The sequence below is a fragment of the Gopherus evgoodei genome, chromosome 12 (assembly GCF_007399415.2).
Source record: "Gopherus evgoodei ecotype Sinaloan lineage chromosome 12, rGopEvg1_v1.p, whole genome shotgun sequence".
Classification (NCBI taxonomy): Eukaryota; Metazoa; Chordata; order Testudines; family Testudinidae; genus Gopherus; species Gopherus evgoodei.
In genome coordinates this window covers 24,661,151-24,678,445 of record NC_044333.1, presented here as the reverse complement: position 1 = coordinate 24,678,445, position 17,295 = coordinate 24,661,151, and the positions used below count along the sequence as shown (strand labels likewise).

Below are 17,295 nucleotides of genomic sequence, written 5' to 3'. Positions count from 1 at the left end.
ATGCTCAGTAGAGACTAGCTAGAACTTTGCAGCTGAAAATTCAGAAGATTCCATCCACATTGAGTTTGCTGCAGCTTGGAACTGAGTGGGACTTTCTCTGCAATTGCAGCTCCAAGCTGTGCTGGAGTCAGAATGGAAGGCAAGGAGATTCTCTCCTGTGTTCTCAATTTACCCCTCTGCTGATATTCAGGCAGTATGAAGAAGGAAGTTGCCTGATTCAAATTTAGAGGGGACAAGAGCTCGACCATGGAATGAGGAGAGTAGATTGAGACAAGGAGCCAGAGTGAGGGAGAGATTCACAACTAAGACTGGAGGTGGGGGCTAGAGCGGCCTGGAACTGACTGGGCCAGGAGACTGGGATTCAGGGCTGGCTCTACCATTTTTGCCAGCCCAAGCAAAAAAAAACCAAAAACTGCGGAAGCGCAAAAATAAAAAAAAAGCGCACGGACTGTGCCGTCCCAAGAATGGAGGGAATGACGCTTCTTAGCATGTGCCGCTCCTGGCACGTGCTTCCTTCACTGGTGCCCGGAGCTGTCCCTGCTGGGATTGATTGGAAAAGAAGACTGGTACTGAGATCAGGACCCAAGGGAGGAGACTGGAACTGGTAGTCATATGGTAGGGAAAGGCAGAGGAATTAATTTGTTACAGTTGGAAGGTATGGAGTAATGAGGCAGGAGATTGCAGGAAGATAAAGGACAGTCTCCTGGTTAAGGCAGTTGAATGCTGCCCTGTAGAATTTGATTCTCTGCTTCTGACACAGAGTTCCTATGTAATGCTAGTCAAGTCACTGACACCAAATTTTTTGCAGGTGGTCACTTTTTGCATTTTTTCCTCATTTTCTGGATGCCTGATTTGAAAACCTGGGGTCTGATTTGCAGAAGTGCTGAGTACTCACAGCTGCAATTGAGTTCAATGGAGCTGTCCTTGAACATATAAAATGCTGTATAACATTAAGAACTCTGAAAAATCAGGTACTAGATGTGTCAAATTGGACACCTAACAGTAGTGGATACTTTTAACCTTAAATCTCTCTATGCCTCAGTTCCCCATCTGTGGAATGCAGATATCACCCTTCCATTTCACAGAGGTCTTGTGAAAATAAATTAATAGTTGTAAAGAACTCAAATGCTGTAGTGACATTCACCATAGAAAAGCCCAAGAAGCAATTATTAATTTTGTATTCGGAGCAGGCTTTGGGTAATATGCAGTAAATAAGGCTTGGGGCCATACATTGAATAGTGAGGATGAAACAAAATATTGAATAGCTGCTCATGAAGTGAGCACCGACACATCTTTGTACTGAATGAGGCAGGGGTCCTGTGGAGAAAAAATAGTTGATGATCCTGTAAGTAAAGACTGTACCATGCATATGCAGCAGGGAGCCAAATTAAGATTGCTTGGGCAATCTGAATTCTGGCATTTCTTAACTTTTGAGGGCTTGACATTGTAACCTTGTAATGTTCTTTTAACGTTTGACAGTTCCTTTCCTCATAAATCAATCCCACAACACTCAGATTTTGGTACTTATAATATGAAAATCCTTAGCAATGGGAAAAAGTTATTGATCAAAAATGTTAACAGAGTCTAGACCTTTAAGTTGCATGTATGCAGAATTTGTATATGCCATTGCTATGAATGTACTACGCACAGTTATGTTAATTTCATGGACAAGTGATCAGTTAGACATCTAAGTGGCCACTTCTGTGCACAACTACTAAATATGCATTGATGGTAAAAGCTCTGCAAATAATGCATATGTATTTTCATTTCTCTAACTGCATGTGTACAGCGCAAAAAAATCTGGCCTCAAAAATATTTCAGATTTTATCTTTTATCTCTGATGTGACTCCATTGAATTCACTGGAGTTAAGCCTAGGATTATTTACATCCAAGACACTAAGCCACCCCTTCACCAGAATTGAGAGAATCCTATTTGAACCGGCAATGTTTTGATAAAGGTTAGTCACATATTGACAGCTGAAGTTGAGAAGTGACACAGATGCTACCAGTATATCTGTTCTGACACATGTATTTTTAGCTATAAAACAATTCTTTTAGCCTCTGTGAAGTAAAAAATGAAAGAGCACCTATCTGAGGAGAATAACAAAATGAAAATAAGTAGAGCTTGAGATCTCTCCTATCTTTTAACTCAATATTTGATAGACCCAGAGGAATAACAGCAGACTAGACAAAACAAGGCGCTGTGACCAAAAATAGGTCACTGAATGGATCGGGAGTTTTCAGAAATGTGGAACAAGTGCCTGTACTTCTCTGGAGACTTCTTCCTTCCCCTGTGATTCGGCAGTTTATTTAGTCTGGTTTATAAAAATAAAAAATGTATTTTTTACAATGAAAAGCTGACTTTCTCTTTTTACTCCACAAAAAAGTAAATATGTTAGCTGTTATGCCTTGTATCATGGCTGACATCTTACACTCTGGGAATATCCCCTAACAATCTGGAATGTATTCATTCTTGTAGGGCTCATACCTAACCATGCTAGAGGTAAGTTTGAACAGCTCACTTGAACAGCTGAATTTTTTCCTGCCCCAGTAGCTCCAAGGGAGTTATTAAACATCCCAGATCTTATAGTGAAGATTCAGTTTTATACCACTGTAACATTTAACCTTGAACAGAGAAACTTGTTATTTTAAAAAGTAAGGAAGTTCTCGAAGGAAGTAGATGGATATTAGATGAAAATTACTTTTATGTTGTTACATATATACCACTGTAGCATATGTGGGGCTGCACCGCAAAATATGTTCCCTCTCACAAACGGCTTACATTCTAAAACCGAGATTTTCAGCTATGCCAATAGCTTCTGTGCTCAGCCGAGGGGGATACAAAGCTGGCAGTTATGACTGTTTCTGGAGCCAGTTCTAGGTCAGCCTCAACACGTTGCACGATATTGGGCCTTAAAATATCTTGGTGGTATTTAAAGAAAACTATTTTACGCTTTACGATTTTCTTTCTCCTTGTGTTTTTAATTGTTTTTATGTTAATTCTGTGTATTTTATTTTTCAATGTCAGTGGCAACAACTCCTCTGTTTTGCACTATGGACATGCTGGAGCCCCAAATGACAAGACTGTTGAAGATGGAGACTTGTGGTAAGTTAAAGGATTGTTTAGTGTTGTTTCTTAGCTTTAAAAAGAAGCAATCGCAGCACTGAATTTGAGTTCCTTTAGTCTTAATTTGAGCAGTAAAAAGATGGCCACCTAAGGATTAGGGTCCACATGTTTAAAAGTGGTGTACAACTTTGGGAGACGTGGCTTTTTGGGTGCCAAACTTGACCTGTTTGTTTTTTTTCTCTTTGGAGGTTCTGGGCACCTGGCTCTCCAGTTTGGGGGTGGGGTGGGAAGGAAGGACCCAGATTTCAAATACTTAGTTTCATGGGTAATTAGGTCCAGGGTTTTATTGAGTGTATTTTAGAGATAAAGGCCAATTGCAAAATCTAGATCCAGGTTTGTATTTGTAACTTCAAAGGAGGTGCTTGAATCTGGGGTTTTAGTTCAGGTCTATTACTGTTTGTGGTTGCTAGTTAAATAATTCAGTTAAATTTTAACATCAACCTGATCTCTACAATGTGGCATATATCTGCATACTTTAGTGATGACATTGCAGATGAAACTGCAAATATAATCATCATTGGGTTAAACTGGTGTAAAATCATGTCTGTGAGCGTATAAAAAGTAGAAAATATGATGCATGATATAACAAAAGGCAGCTTTTGAATTTTTCCTCTCAAGATCCAAGTCAAGGGGTCACGTTCAAAAAAAGAAGTCCACCTATAATTAACTCTAGATGAGTTAATGGTGGGCATTAGAGATCGAAAACATCTACTAGATTATCTAGTCTATTTCCATACTGTTACAGGATTGCTCTCTATAGCATATTCAAAAGGCATGCAGGTGTATATTTTCACATTTGTTTGCAAAGGTATAGGAAGTTGTATTAGTAAAACTCAGAAGCTATTAAGGAGTAGAATTGAATCATAGATGCACAAATATGCCTCTTTGGCTAATGTCACAGGCACTTCTGCAGATGCAGCAGATTGAGCTAGGTTGGTAACGTCTTTATTAACAGGGTAGAAACATTTTTAAATAATTTTTGTATAGTAGTATGTTGTCTGTTGTTCTTGTCTGGTGTGAATAGTCTACTGAAAGCCATCCAATGTTCTACTCTATTGTTCTGTTTTGTCACCATTTTGTATCAGAGTATATAGAGAAGTTTATCATATTATAGTGGCTAATTGGATTAAATAAGATATATGAACATGATACAGTAGTGGCTAATTAATTATATCAAGATTTTCCAAATGTCAGCATTCAGCATTCAGGTACTCCATAAAGTAGTTACTGAGGGAACAAGAAGTGTTTCCATAATGTATTATGATGTCACAGATTTATAATTTAACCAAAAGTGTTTTTAAAGAGGGTGAGAAATGTTATTAGGTGACTTCTTAGGCCAATGTTATGAATGCAGTCCATTTATTTGTGACCTAAAGCAGGGATTGGCAACCTTTGGCACACGGCTCGCCAGGGTAAGCACCCTGGCGGGCAAGGCTGGTTTGTTTACCTGCCGCCTCTGCAGTTCCACCAGTCGTGGCGCCCACTGGCCGTGATTCGCTGCAGGAAGTGGCAGCCAGCACATCTCTCAGCCCGCGCCGCTTTCCGCAGCCCCCATTGGCCTGGAACAGCGAACCGCGGCCAATGGGAGCCGCGATTGGCCAAATCTGCGGACACGGCAGGTAAACAAACCGGCCCAGCCCTCCAGAGTCCTTACCCTGGCGAGCCACCTGCCAAAGGTTGCCGATTCCTGACCTAATGCCTTGACTGTCCTCTGTGGCTGTTTGCTGGACTGCAAAAAGACCTTCCTAAGGCTGATCTAAAAGTCCATGAAATCTATGGAAAGATTTCCATATATTTTAGCAGCAAAGAATCCTGTGGCACCTTATATACTAACAGACGTTTTGGAGCATGAGCTTTCGTGGGTGAGTACCCACTTCCTCAGATGCATGACGTGCATCTGAGGAAGTGGGTATTCACCCACGAAAGCTCATGCTCCAAAACGTCTGTTAGTCTATAAGATGCCACAGGATTCTTTGCTGCTTTTACAGATCCAGACTAACACGGCTACCCTCTGATACTTGACATATATTTTAGTGGACTTTGGATCAGCTTCCTAGTGTCTAAGGGATTTATGAACTTCAGAGCTACTGACTTTCAATGAAACTTAGGATCCTAAGTTTCTGTCACTTTTTAAAGTGAGACTTAGGCACTTTTGCAAATGTTACCTCATATCACAGTTGGCATCCTTTATAGCAGTCTCAACAAAGAGAACAAGGATTAGCATGGAACTTCAATTATCCTCTCATCAGAGTGATTCTGCTAAGTCTTTGTCTTGACTAGATAAAGTTGGTTAAGTTTAGGTTGGGCTTAGCTACTATATGCTAGCTAAGCCTAGCTTCAAATGAACCTTTTTCTTAATGTAGATGTAGGTACCGTCTTTAGCTCAGTTTTAACTGGTCGTGTTGTCATGTAGACAGAAGGCTGGGCTGCAACTTGACTAGCTAAATCTAGGAAAAAGGTCAAAGTTAATATCAGGCTCTCCTAGTATATGTTAACCATTTTTCATAGTCCAAACAAAGCCCAAAGGAGTGTTGAGACTTACTGATGGCCCAGCGATTGTGGTCTTGTTCTACTGCTGCTCGTGTTGTACCTGCTATGTGACTACAGGATTTCAATCCTTAGTGCTGGCAGGCTGTATTTTTGTTATCTCTGTACTTAATGCAGAAAAGAACAACAGAACACTAGCATAGAAATCTGATCTTCTTCATAATCACGGTATGAAATTTAACAAAATTTTGTAAAAGTATTTTTAAACACGTGCGTGCTCTCTCTCTCTCTCTCTCAAGCAGTTTTGTAGGCAGCACTTTTTTTAAATCTTGAGCTACCTTGCTGTAGCACAGTAAAGCTTATTATAGCAACAGAAAACTTCAGAGTGTTCTTCTCTGGATAGTCTATCAAATTTCTAAGTTCTAACTCATTTGTTTAGGTGTTAATGAGCAACCAATTTAGCTATAATTTTCTCATGGGCTGGCACATTGAAAATGCTATATGGTCCAATCATGAAAATCCTATATATATTGTTGCATGTAAATATTTTTATTTTAACGTACCTACAAGTTCTGATATTTGACTCCCCATAACAAAATGTAATGGCTGCTGGGAGCCCTCTGTTGGAAAAGATTGGGAAATCCTACAGTACAATACACAAGGTTAAGAAAAAAAATTTCATCTTTCTGGTCAGATGAAGGCAGAAGTGGTGAAAGATTATTTCTGCTTCTGCCTGCATATTGATACATAAGTTGTTAAATTAATCGTACAGGATCTGAAGTAAGACTTCGGTAGGAATACAATGATTTCTATGAAATATTCTTCAATTGAATTTTATATCTTTTTTTTCCTAGTTTTTTTTCAGTTGATACAAGTGGAATTCTGCATACATATTAAACAGAACATTGCAATAAATATGCAAGTCCGTAAACCATCTGGATACTGAAAAACCTGAATTTGGAAGAAATAATTAAGTGCCTGCTCTGTTTTTAAATCTGTTACATCATCAGTATTACTGTGCACTCCCTTATGGAGAAGTTTGGCGCTTCTGTGGCCTGCCTCAGTTTCCCCCCTCAGTGAGGTTTCTTAAAGAGCCTAGTCAAGGAGAAGCCAAACACTGTGCTTTACAGCCATATATCTCCCTTTCATAAATCCTTCTGAAAGGAACACTTGTATGTTGGTTCAAAGGCTTTTACCTCAGAGACTAGATAAAACTTGAAAGTCTCCTAGAGTCTCCAGCACCAGCTCCTTCTGCTGTAAGGTCTTAAGCTTCTCCATTACAGACTCTGCCATCTTTCCCGTGCTTGTTCAGGGTCTCTCGTAGGCCTCCATGCCTGAAGAGCTTTTTCCTAGTTCATGTTCCCTGGAAGCTCCCCTCCTGTGGATCTTCCTTTCTCCTCAGGAGCCCTTGTCTAACTGAGGCCCTTATCTTTTTATCATGCCCAGGTACCTTAACTGCCTCCCAGTTACTCAGTGAGTTAACTAATCCCAGGTGAACCTGACTTGCCTCATTACCTCTTGTGAATCCTGTCAAAGGTAGGCTAGGCCCTTGACCCCTTCAGAGGGCCAGCTACCCTCTGATGAGCTGTAAAAAGGATTCCTGAATCTCTAATAGTGTGCAGGCCTATGATTTTAGGTGCTCTCAAGCACAGTAGCAGTCTAGCACAAAGCATATGAAATGTCATACACAGAAATCAATGCATTGTATTAGGAAAATCTATATATTTTATAGACCAATGTGCAATTCATTTATAACCCAATACATTTAATTAACTATAAATATCACTATTAAAGTAAACCAGTGTTCCATATACAAGTTAAGATGTTTTAAATTAAAATCCACATAGTGAACAAGTAAATCAATACGGTCTACTAAAAAAGCTGTTTTCATAAAGCAAATATGTATTATTCATGTAGTCAAAAGGTCATGCAAGTGAACCAGTATGCTCACTGCACATGTTGATCACAAGTCTACATGCAGTCGTTTCATTTGAAATTACATTTAAACAAAATCTTTATACCTGAAAATAGTGTCAAATTGATGTATTAAAAATGTTGCCCGCTCTGATAACATACGTCAAGTAAAGCCAAAACACTGGTTTTCTTCGGTCATCTTAAATCCACAACAGCATGGATAGAAAATGAGTTTAAGGCTGAAATTTGCTACATTATGCCAAAGTATTGCAGCATTTATGTTGTCATAAGATAACCACTGTTCCTGGAGCCATGCTGTAGCTGTAATGTTTCAAGTTAAAGAGGGGAGACAGGGCTAGAAAGACTGAGACCCCACCACTCTGTACAAGGGTGACATACTACCAGTTCTCTGGTGTCTTCTGACCCAGTCCTACCAATGCTGTCGTGGGACACAGAGCCATAGGACAGTTATGGGATGAGGGGGAGGCTGGCAATAGAAAGAAGACTAGGGTGTAGTGGGGGGGACCGGGGGGATGCTTTGAGGGCAGCAAGGGGACATTTGTAAAGCAATAGAGTGTCAATGTGGGGAAATAACATTCTTTTGGTTTGGAGTTATCTGTCCCTTGAGCATATGGCAGTTAAACTGGATGGAGTCTGACTCCTACTTTGCCTTCTGGGAGCATCAGGCAAGATGTCAGTTTCCAACATTGGGCTCCTCTCCTGCTTCATTGTCCTCAAAACATCCCCTCTCCATTCTACCCTAGGAAGTAGATAGGCATCTGGCTCCACAACTGTGTAGCATGGGAACAGTCCCAGATGGTAACTTGAGCTTGACAAACCCTGCTGATGGTAAATCTATAATGTGTATTTTTATATTTTGACTCTGAGATGTATCCAGTAGAATAATTTGAGTTCATTATACTCAGTTTTCTAGGTAGGTGCTTAGTACAGTACAACATATTTTTTGTTGATTACTGTTACTGCCAGATTTCTGAGGGAATTTTATAAATTCATTGATTTATTGAAATTGATCAGCAGAGTTCCTGTAACCTTTGATAATTAGGAAATGATGCCTATAAGCCTAATATAAAGACTTCTTATGTGAAATCCAAATTTAAATGTTTTAAATGCTTGAAAATACATTTGAACCCAGATGCCACAAAAAGAGAATATAGCTGCTGTTGCTGGACACTGTTTTGTGTCTGTATTTTAAGGTGCATGTTTCTGCCTTTTTATTGTTGTTGATAGATGTGCCCCAAAGAAAATTTGGCATTTAGTAAGTTAGCTATTTTTGGCAGCCTTAACAATCTGATAACATTTTTAGGATTGGTTTATGTATTTTTGCTTGCAGAATACTAAAGATAATCACAGTGTCTACTCAATTGCTTTATTTAAAAAAAAAAAAAAGTTTGGAGGTATCCCTGTGGTAATTCACACTATTAACACAGCAGTGATCTTTTTTCTTAGTGGTATGATCTCTCCCCATGTGCATTTGTAATGCATGCACTCTATAAATAGAATCCTGTGAATCTGTTATATAAACTTAACTCACAGTGAAGTCAGTTGGAGTTTTCTGTGCATGAAGTCTGCAAAATTAGGCCCGATTGTAGAAAAGACAGCTGAAGAGAAATACATAGAGGATTCTAGCCAACCCTAAAGCAAATCCAAGGATGTAATTCATTAGGGGGACTCAAATGAAGTCATAAATAATGAGAGCTCAGCACGAACCACTTGTGAACTGCAGCAGACCTGTGAGAGAGAATGTTAACCTTGTATTCACTCTGGTGCTATATATTATTTATACAATAAAATGAACTGTAAAAGTTTAAATGGGAGGATGTTGAGATTTCAGGTGATATTTTTGCCTTTATTTTACCATTTTTTAATATGTTCAGCTCTTAATTCATTGATTTCAATGAAAATATTAGAAAGTGCTACAATATCTTTTGTGAAGAGAGCTACTGTCCCCTCACACCCCTTCGCTGCCATCGAGCTAGTACATCCACATAGTGATGTCAGTAAATTAATCACAACTTTATTTAGTACTTAAATTCTAAAACCTGAGTGCTGTAGACAAGTGGTATTCAAATAATTGTTTTTATCCTAAGAATTGTGGCATAAAAATATAGCCTTAATTCACTCCCAATAAAGCATAATTAAAGTGTCTATTTTAGGCATTTTAAGTATGCCCATCACTCTATCACCAAGCACCGATTATTTATGTTGGCAAATTGTAGTAGATAGTGGGAATGGAAAGCTATCTAGTGTTGCAGAAGATACATTATTGGAATAATTTAAATGTACAGCAAGAAATACTTTATTCTATTCAGATTTATTTTAGTTAATGTCACATCTCTAGTTTAAACTATTAACATAAATTGGCACAGCGGGCACAAAAATTAATTTATAAATTGTCTGTTGGGGGAAAAAAGAGTCCTGCCATAGAAATAAATGTATCTACCTGATGTTATTAGCAATGTATTGTTAATCTCCAGAATAAAGGTGAAACATCCATGCAAGTGTAAACAGCTTTGTATAGTACGTTAGTATATAACTACATCATCTTCTTGTATTTTATAATCCTGAATTTCAATTTGTTTCTGCCTGTTTGGCATAACTAAGAATCTGAAGTTTAAGAGGATTCAAGATTCACATGTGTTTGTTTTTCATAGTTTCACTATTAAAAATGTCTACCCTGTTTTAACCAGTGGTCCTCCCACCAACTGCCATTCCGGAAGTTGCTGGTTTTGCTCATCATTCAGAATCTCTAAACTGAATTGGCAGTATAAAAGAAGAGAACAGACAGATAAAGCAGAATGAATACAATGAATAGAAAAATAATATATTTTGAGCAATTAAGTGTATCTACATAAATGCATAGAAAAGATACATGGGACACTTTTCGGGACACTTGTAGTTGATAATGGCTATTCAAGACACAGGAGGAATATGACAGAAACGAGTTTACTTCTTTTAAGAGGTTATCAACCAAATATGAGTGTTTCTACATTCAGTCTGAGCCCCTCTAAAACAGAACAGGTAATCTATAACTGCTTAGTTATCATATTTCCTTCTTTGATCTAAGAGCATAATATTGGTTTTTAATATTAAAAGCAATGCCATAATGCCTTAAATTCTGGATTTATTGAATTTGAAATACCTCAGAATATTCTCCATAACTAAATTATTATTATTATAATTTGTTGAAAATCATACACTATTTGTGGGAATGAGGGGAAATCTTTCTTTCTCTCTCTCTCGCTTCATTACACTAGGGCTTTTCATGAACACCAAGCACAGGGCCGGTGCAAGGATGTTTTGTGCCCTAGGTGAAACTTCCACCCTTGTGCCCTTCCCCGTCCCAGAGCCCCTGCCTTGAGGTGATCCCCCCACGGCAACTCCCCATTCTCCATCCTCAGGCCCACCCCAGCTCACCCCTGCTCCGCCTCCTTCCCGAGCATGCCCTGGCTGCTTCACTTTTCTCGCCTCCCAGGCTTGCGGCGCCTAAGCTGATTGGCGCCGCAAGCCTGGGAGGCGGGAGAAGCGAAGTAGGCGGGGCAGGGGCGAGCTGGGGCAGGGAGTTCCCCTGTGTGCCGCCCCTCCCCTTACTTGCTGCAGGCGGCCCTCCCCGCCCTTCCGTGCCCCAGCTCCCTCTGCCTAAATGCCAGCGGCGACCAGGGCGGCCAAAGAGCCAGCTGCCACAGTCGCTGCTGAAGAAAATGCCGCCCCCCAAATCCTAGCTCCCTAGGTGACCGCCTAGGTCACCTAAATGGTGGCACCGGCCCTGACCAAGCAGCTAACATTTATTTCTTTAGTACAAAATACTGAAAGCATTTGTTTAAAGTCTTCATCTATGAAAGTATCAGAGGAACGTTTAAAACAGATATATTAAACAAAATGATAGGTAAAATTGTTTGTCATGCATTTTTCATTCTGTTTTAGAAAAACTGCTGCTTTTTATTGTTAGTGCTGCAACACTTAACACCAAACCCTGCACACCAAAAATGATTTTGTCCAGATGGGGGCAATGTTGCATTATAAAGTGAGAACTGAGTCAAATCTTTTTGTATTAAAAAATACAGTTTTCCCCAAGTCTGCTTTAATTGTCTGATAGTAAAACAGCTTATTTTATGATAGATATTTTATTCTTCTATATTTATTTATTTTTTTTAAATTAAGGCCTGCAAATATCCCAAGACATTAACATATCAAATGTAAAACCTGAGCTGTTTGATATGGCTAAGCTAAGTATTTTCACTTGGCTTTGTGTGTTTTTATGGATTTTGAGGTTCAGTGCACTAATGATTTACAAAACTGATAGACTTTTAAAACTTTTTAATCTGATGCAGTTTGGAAACATTTTATTAATTTCTCTATTACTGTTGTGTGTCTTAGAAGTAATGTAAAGAATTAAATTGGTAACTGTTTTGTTTAATGATAGAATGAAGAAGCAGCAGGCTGTTCATTTCTTTAAAAAATCATTCTTAAATTTTATTCAGTCATCTACAGTTAGTTTACATTTTTAGTAAAAATTTGTTGATTTTTTTCTTATGGTATATGCATGGTTAATTTTATGTTAATTCACAAAATCTGAACTTGATTAAAAATAGAAAAATGTATTTAGTATGTCTTTTATTGAATTGATTTCCTTCTCTAATTGAACACATTTTCTGTTCATACTGGATAATCCACATTCCAAGTTTGAATTCTGCTTGAAACATACAAGCATTCTAAACCAAAGCAAAGGTCAACAGCAACATTGTGCTTTTTATTGTAAAAACATTTCAATTTTCATTTAATTGCTGTATTTTAGTCTTTTAATTTAATTTTCTCTATAGAACAACATGTTAATTTATTTCTCCTTTTTTATCATATTCAGAAAATTAGTTTTATTTTCTAGATTTTTATGGACTCTTAGATTTTGTTTGGTACTCTGTAAGTAAGACTGGACCATTGCTTTGCATATCGTGGGCCTGGTGTCATTGGGAGTTTGGCTGAATCAGATAAGCAGGACTAGGTCTTGTGTTTTACTGAATGACAGTTGAATTTAATATTTCCTATTTTAAAATAAATTATTTAGCATAATAAGAAATAACACCCACAAAAATCAAGTGACTTTCTGTATTATAATCACATATAGGCAAATCATGTTTAAAATATTCTCTCAAAAAGATTAGTGCTTATATTGCATTTCAGTAGAAAATCAGCTTCCTAAAGCCCTCTCTCTTTTCTTGGTGTCAGAAGTTAACTCACAGTAGCCTTGGAGCGCATAGATACAGAAGAATACAAATGCAAGGGCAAATTCAGTCTGGCTTTTAAACAGGTGCACAGTTCAGAGGAAGAGTACAGGGAGTCTCCAGCCCATCCCTTGAATGCTCTGCATAAAGACCATGGATAAGTCCAGTCCCAGCCTCTCCACTCAGGGCAGTTGAGGGACTGCTCCAACTCTGTTACCCAGGAGCAGGTGTCACCCAAAAGGTGCAGTAGCAGGGAGCTCCAAAAGGCTTTCTCCCTGAGGCATGCTTTCCAAGGTTGGATGCCTTCCAGTGCTCCCTCTAAAGGGATACAGGTCTACACTGCCCCTAAATGGCACCACTGAGCCATTGAAAGGCAAGAATGTTTCCCAGTTGCAGTGGTATATTATCCTCTTGAGGTGCTGCCATGAAGAATAGACCTTGTTTCCCAACAGATAAAAATGTGCTTTCCTGTCACTGGCAATACACTCATGGCTCATGAACATTCAGGCACTGCTGTTCTAAATTACTGCCTACTGTCTTGATTGCTGCAAATTTGGCTTGCACATTTGGCCATGTAAGTAGGAAGGCTGGCAACTCTTGGCTTTGTCGTCTTACAGCATGTATAGTAGTGTGAAGTGTCTGAATAATGGATCAATTTGGAAAATGACAGGGTTAAGTAACTCTAAGGTTGCCTGCTTCAAAGCCAAGAAAAATCATGAGATGTTTCTGAAATGAAATGAAGTATTGCTTTGTTCACTGTCTGATGCTGACTCAGTTTTATCCACGACAAAAGTGGGAAGCACTGACCTTTTACATATATGAGAGCTTGAGAGTATTTACAGTAAAATCAACAATCAAAGGTCTGACATTTCACCTATTTCTCTAAGCTCCAATATTTGTTTAGTGCACACAGTCTTTGGTGCTGAAAGTTAAGCATCTAAATGGAAGTTTTAGCACCTAAATAACTGTGGGCTGACTTTAAAGGTACTGAATGTGCACAAGTCAGCAGGAGCTGTGGGTGCCCAGTACCTCTGGAAATAGTTGCATTTATTAGGCATCTGTTATAAAATTAGATGCAAAACTTTGGTTCCTATGTCTAACCGTATGTGAATCATTTACTTTGTGCTGGCATTCTCTAGCCTTCACCTCACCAGGTCAGAACCAATAGGGTGTTCCCTCCCTGAGCTTGATGGAGAGACAGCCAGCTGCAAACAATTTACATGGTTGCACTCTCTTTCATCAGCCTTCTGCTGCTGTGACATTCTCACCCTTCCCTCTGCAAAAGAAAGGTGGTACAATGATGCTTCCGAATCTTCTGTTTCAAGATGGAGGTCTCAAGCAGATGACAAGCTAGAGTGGCAGCCACTCTTAGGAGAGCACTAAGGGCAAGGCAGGCCTGACTTTCCTTCAGGAGAGAACTGCTTCTGTCAAAGATCTTCATAGCTATAGCCTATTGAGCAGTACCAGAGGCAGAAAACACACTTTTTCAGCAAGCTGCTAGACTTGTAAAGGAGGTAACCTCTTCTAGGAACTTTCCCTAAAATTTTCCTGACCTCCTGAATATTCTCAATAGCAGAGATGCTGGAATAGAACACTGACACTCTTCTGCAGCTTCCAGTGCAGCCACTGCTGCCTCAGTCCCTCTTGCCTAGCAACCCCAAGTGCAGTAACTCCCTGCTCTTCATTTGGGCCATTGCACTCCTTGTATTGAGCTGGCCATCTCCCTGCAAAAACTCAGTGAGTCATGGAGAGTAAAAAGGCTTTCTTAGAAGGGAAGACTGGCTTCCATAGCAGACGGTAGCTGTGCACAAGCTAACCAAGGTGCCTTTGGCTGCATCTACACTGAGAAAGTTAGGACTCATGATTTGCCACTAGTACAAAGCTTCCCCAATGGTAGCACATAGGGCTGTACCAGTGTCAAGCCTTGTTTGATTGCTTTTAGCATCCAACCGAATGAGGTTTAGAATTGATGCCCCATGCGATGAACAGGGCTTAACTTCCAAAATTCATATTTAATTCCAATGAATATGGGAGAAAGAGGGTGGTCCCATGCTGCTGCTGTCTTTGGAGACTGTTTTCTTCCATGACAGGATGATGGAAGGGCAGACTGCTCCAGCAGCTTAGAAGCTTTGCGTTGTGCCCATTTCTACAAACCTCTCTGTACCCATCAAATGCTGCTGCCCCTGCTCCAGTGAACCCACACCTTCTCCACTGCTGTGAAAGGGAACCCCACTAAGCAGTTTAGAAGCGGTGTTCCTGGGGAAGCTATTTGCCAGCCAGAGCTCCGAGCTCTCCTGCACGCCTCCCAATGACCCTATTAAAAAAAAAATACTGAGACCCCTTCCACAGCCAGCTGCCCTTGTACCCTGCCACCTATTTCCTCAGTGAACCGTACAGTCTTCTCTCCTGCAAGGTCTTAAGTAACCAGAAAGCTCTGCATGCCTCACTTTATGCATGCCACGCTTTAACTTTGTACAGACTGTAAAGCTCCATGGAGGATCTCTCACACCACCACCACCCTGCCACCGAGAGTTGTGGCAGGCTGGCAAATCTGGCAAAGCTATCTGAGGCTTGGACAGTTTCTCACTGCTTCCTTTGAAGGGCAGCAGCATGAGAACCAGTGTGGGAAATTGATTGAACTCCCTCTTCTGATGAAAACACAAAGCAACCAGACAAGGAAGAAGACGGCATGTGGAGAAGTACAAGAGTGTACAGTGGCAGCTTTTAATGAATATATGTAGCACAAGTAGATTTATGTGACAAAGGTTAATTATGCAGCCATTTTCTGGATACATAACCGCATTCCCTGTATAGACCATGGACCTAGTCACTATTGAATTGACCTGCTTTGAACAACCAGTTTAGAAGTGAAAAGCTCAGTATTCTGTTACCAGTGTTGAATCTAATATCCTTCACCCCCATGTTCTGACCTACTTGAATCATGCAAAGGGAACAGAAAGACTGGTTACATCTCCCTGTTGGAGAGCCCTCACTGTGTGTAAAGATTGTAAGTGGATCCTGCACCCCACTACAGAGGAGATCTAACTTTAATTTTGACCAAACACAGAAAGTAGATCTATAAAGTAAGGTGGCAGTTTGACATAACATTAGAAAGAGATGGTTCTTTCATTTAATAAATAATCTCATGCAGTGACTTTGTACCTATATATGGAGAAAATAAACCTGTCCATTTACACCTCATATTTTACAAATTTAAACTGATAAGCAAAGTGCACTGTGATCATTCAGTATTGAAGACTCTTAATCAGTGTTATCAAACCACAAAATATTTTTCTAGATTTTAAAGCCAAAAATATAACTCTAAAGTTACCTTTTACCGTACAGTGTGCTGTGAAAGTAACAGGACCACATCCTGTTCATCTTATTCACCCAGTAGTCCCAGTATGACTCTGATGAGTAGGGTGTGGAGAATCTGGCCCATAGTAACAGGTATTACTTTCAAAATCATGTGAGTGACTTAGATGCCTAAAATTTCATTGAATGTCAATGGACTTGGGTGTTTTTGAAATTATTTCCAAGGTCCCTAAATTATATTAAATATTAGCATGGAACCTAACCTATGTAGTTAATGGAGAGTGCAGATTAGTGCTTAGCAACTGAACCCTACGACCTTCCAAACTTCCACTGAATAACTGAAAGGTTTCATATAAGAGAGAGTAATATCTATTAGTCCCTTTCTGCATTTATTTCTAACACAATCACAAGATTATGGAATAAGCCATGTGCTGTGCCACTTTTGGCCTTTGATCTCTTATGTTCAAAGTAATTTTAAATTGTGAGATCAGACTTTTTGCCTGTGAAAAAAGAAGTGAAATGTAGTTAGTGATTTTTGAAGGTTACTGCTAGAACAGACATAAGAGGCAGTCTACCTTTTGTTTGACCTTTTTGGCTAACATTACAGTGCTGATGCATAGCAATTCAGTCTTTCTGTCAGTAAAGCACCTGAAAGGTTATCTGCTTTTTCTCATACTTTGCATTGTCCAGCTTTAGTTAATAATGTTTACAGTATTTTGCAATGTGTGAGGGAAGGAAGATAATAAAGTACATGCATGTGGACCTAGAACCAACATGGAAGCTATAAAAATCAGATCATGCAGTTCTATACACGTAAGACACTTTTTGCCTTTACTCCCACAAAATATTTTATTTGGTGCTTTTCTTACTGTGCATCTTTTATATGAGATTCTACATATATTTCTATATTTTCTTCTAAAAAGAAAAATTGAAGAACTGGACAAAAATTATTAAATTATTAAGTAGGTGAATATGGAATCAGTGATCATTAGCTACCGTTGCACACCATATGGATTCACTCACAAAGAAGGTCAGGCAGGATTTTTATTACTTGCCCTCCCTCAGATGTAAGCCAAATAAAGTTTATTTTCTGGCGAGGACTGCAGGACTTGCAAGCAAAGATGTCAGTATGTATGAGCTAAATCGATGCTTCACTCACACTGATCATGCTCAATATGTGATCAGTGACGCTTTTTTAGCTGAACTGTCCATTGC

At 39.3% G+C, this 17,295-nt stretch overlaps 1 protein-coding gene across 4 annotated transcripts in view; it reads left to right on the top strand.

Moving 5' to 3' along the window:
• The window catches only part of PEPD (peptidase D), a 215,716-nt gene that overhangs the window by 146,071 nt on the left and 52,350 nt on the right, over positions 1–17,295 (top strand). For all 4 annotated transcript variants that reach the window (XM_030581535.1, XM_030581536.1, XM_030581534.1 and 1 more), the window contains one exon: positions 3,029–3,106. In XM_030581535.1, coding sequence (XP_030437395.1) covers positions 3,029–3,106 — 78 coding nt within the window. The remainder of the gene's footprint in view (positions 1–3,028; positions 3,107–17,295) is intronic.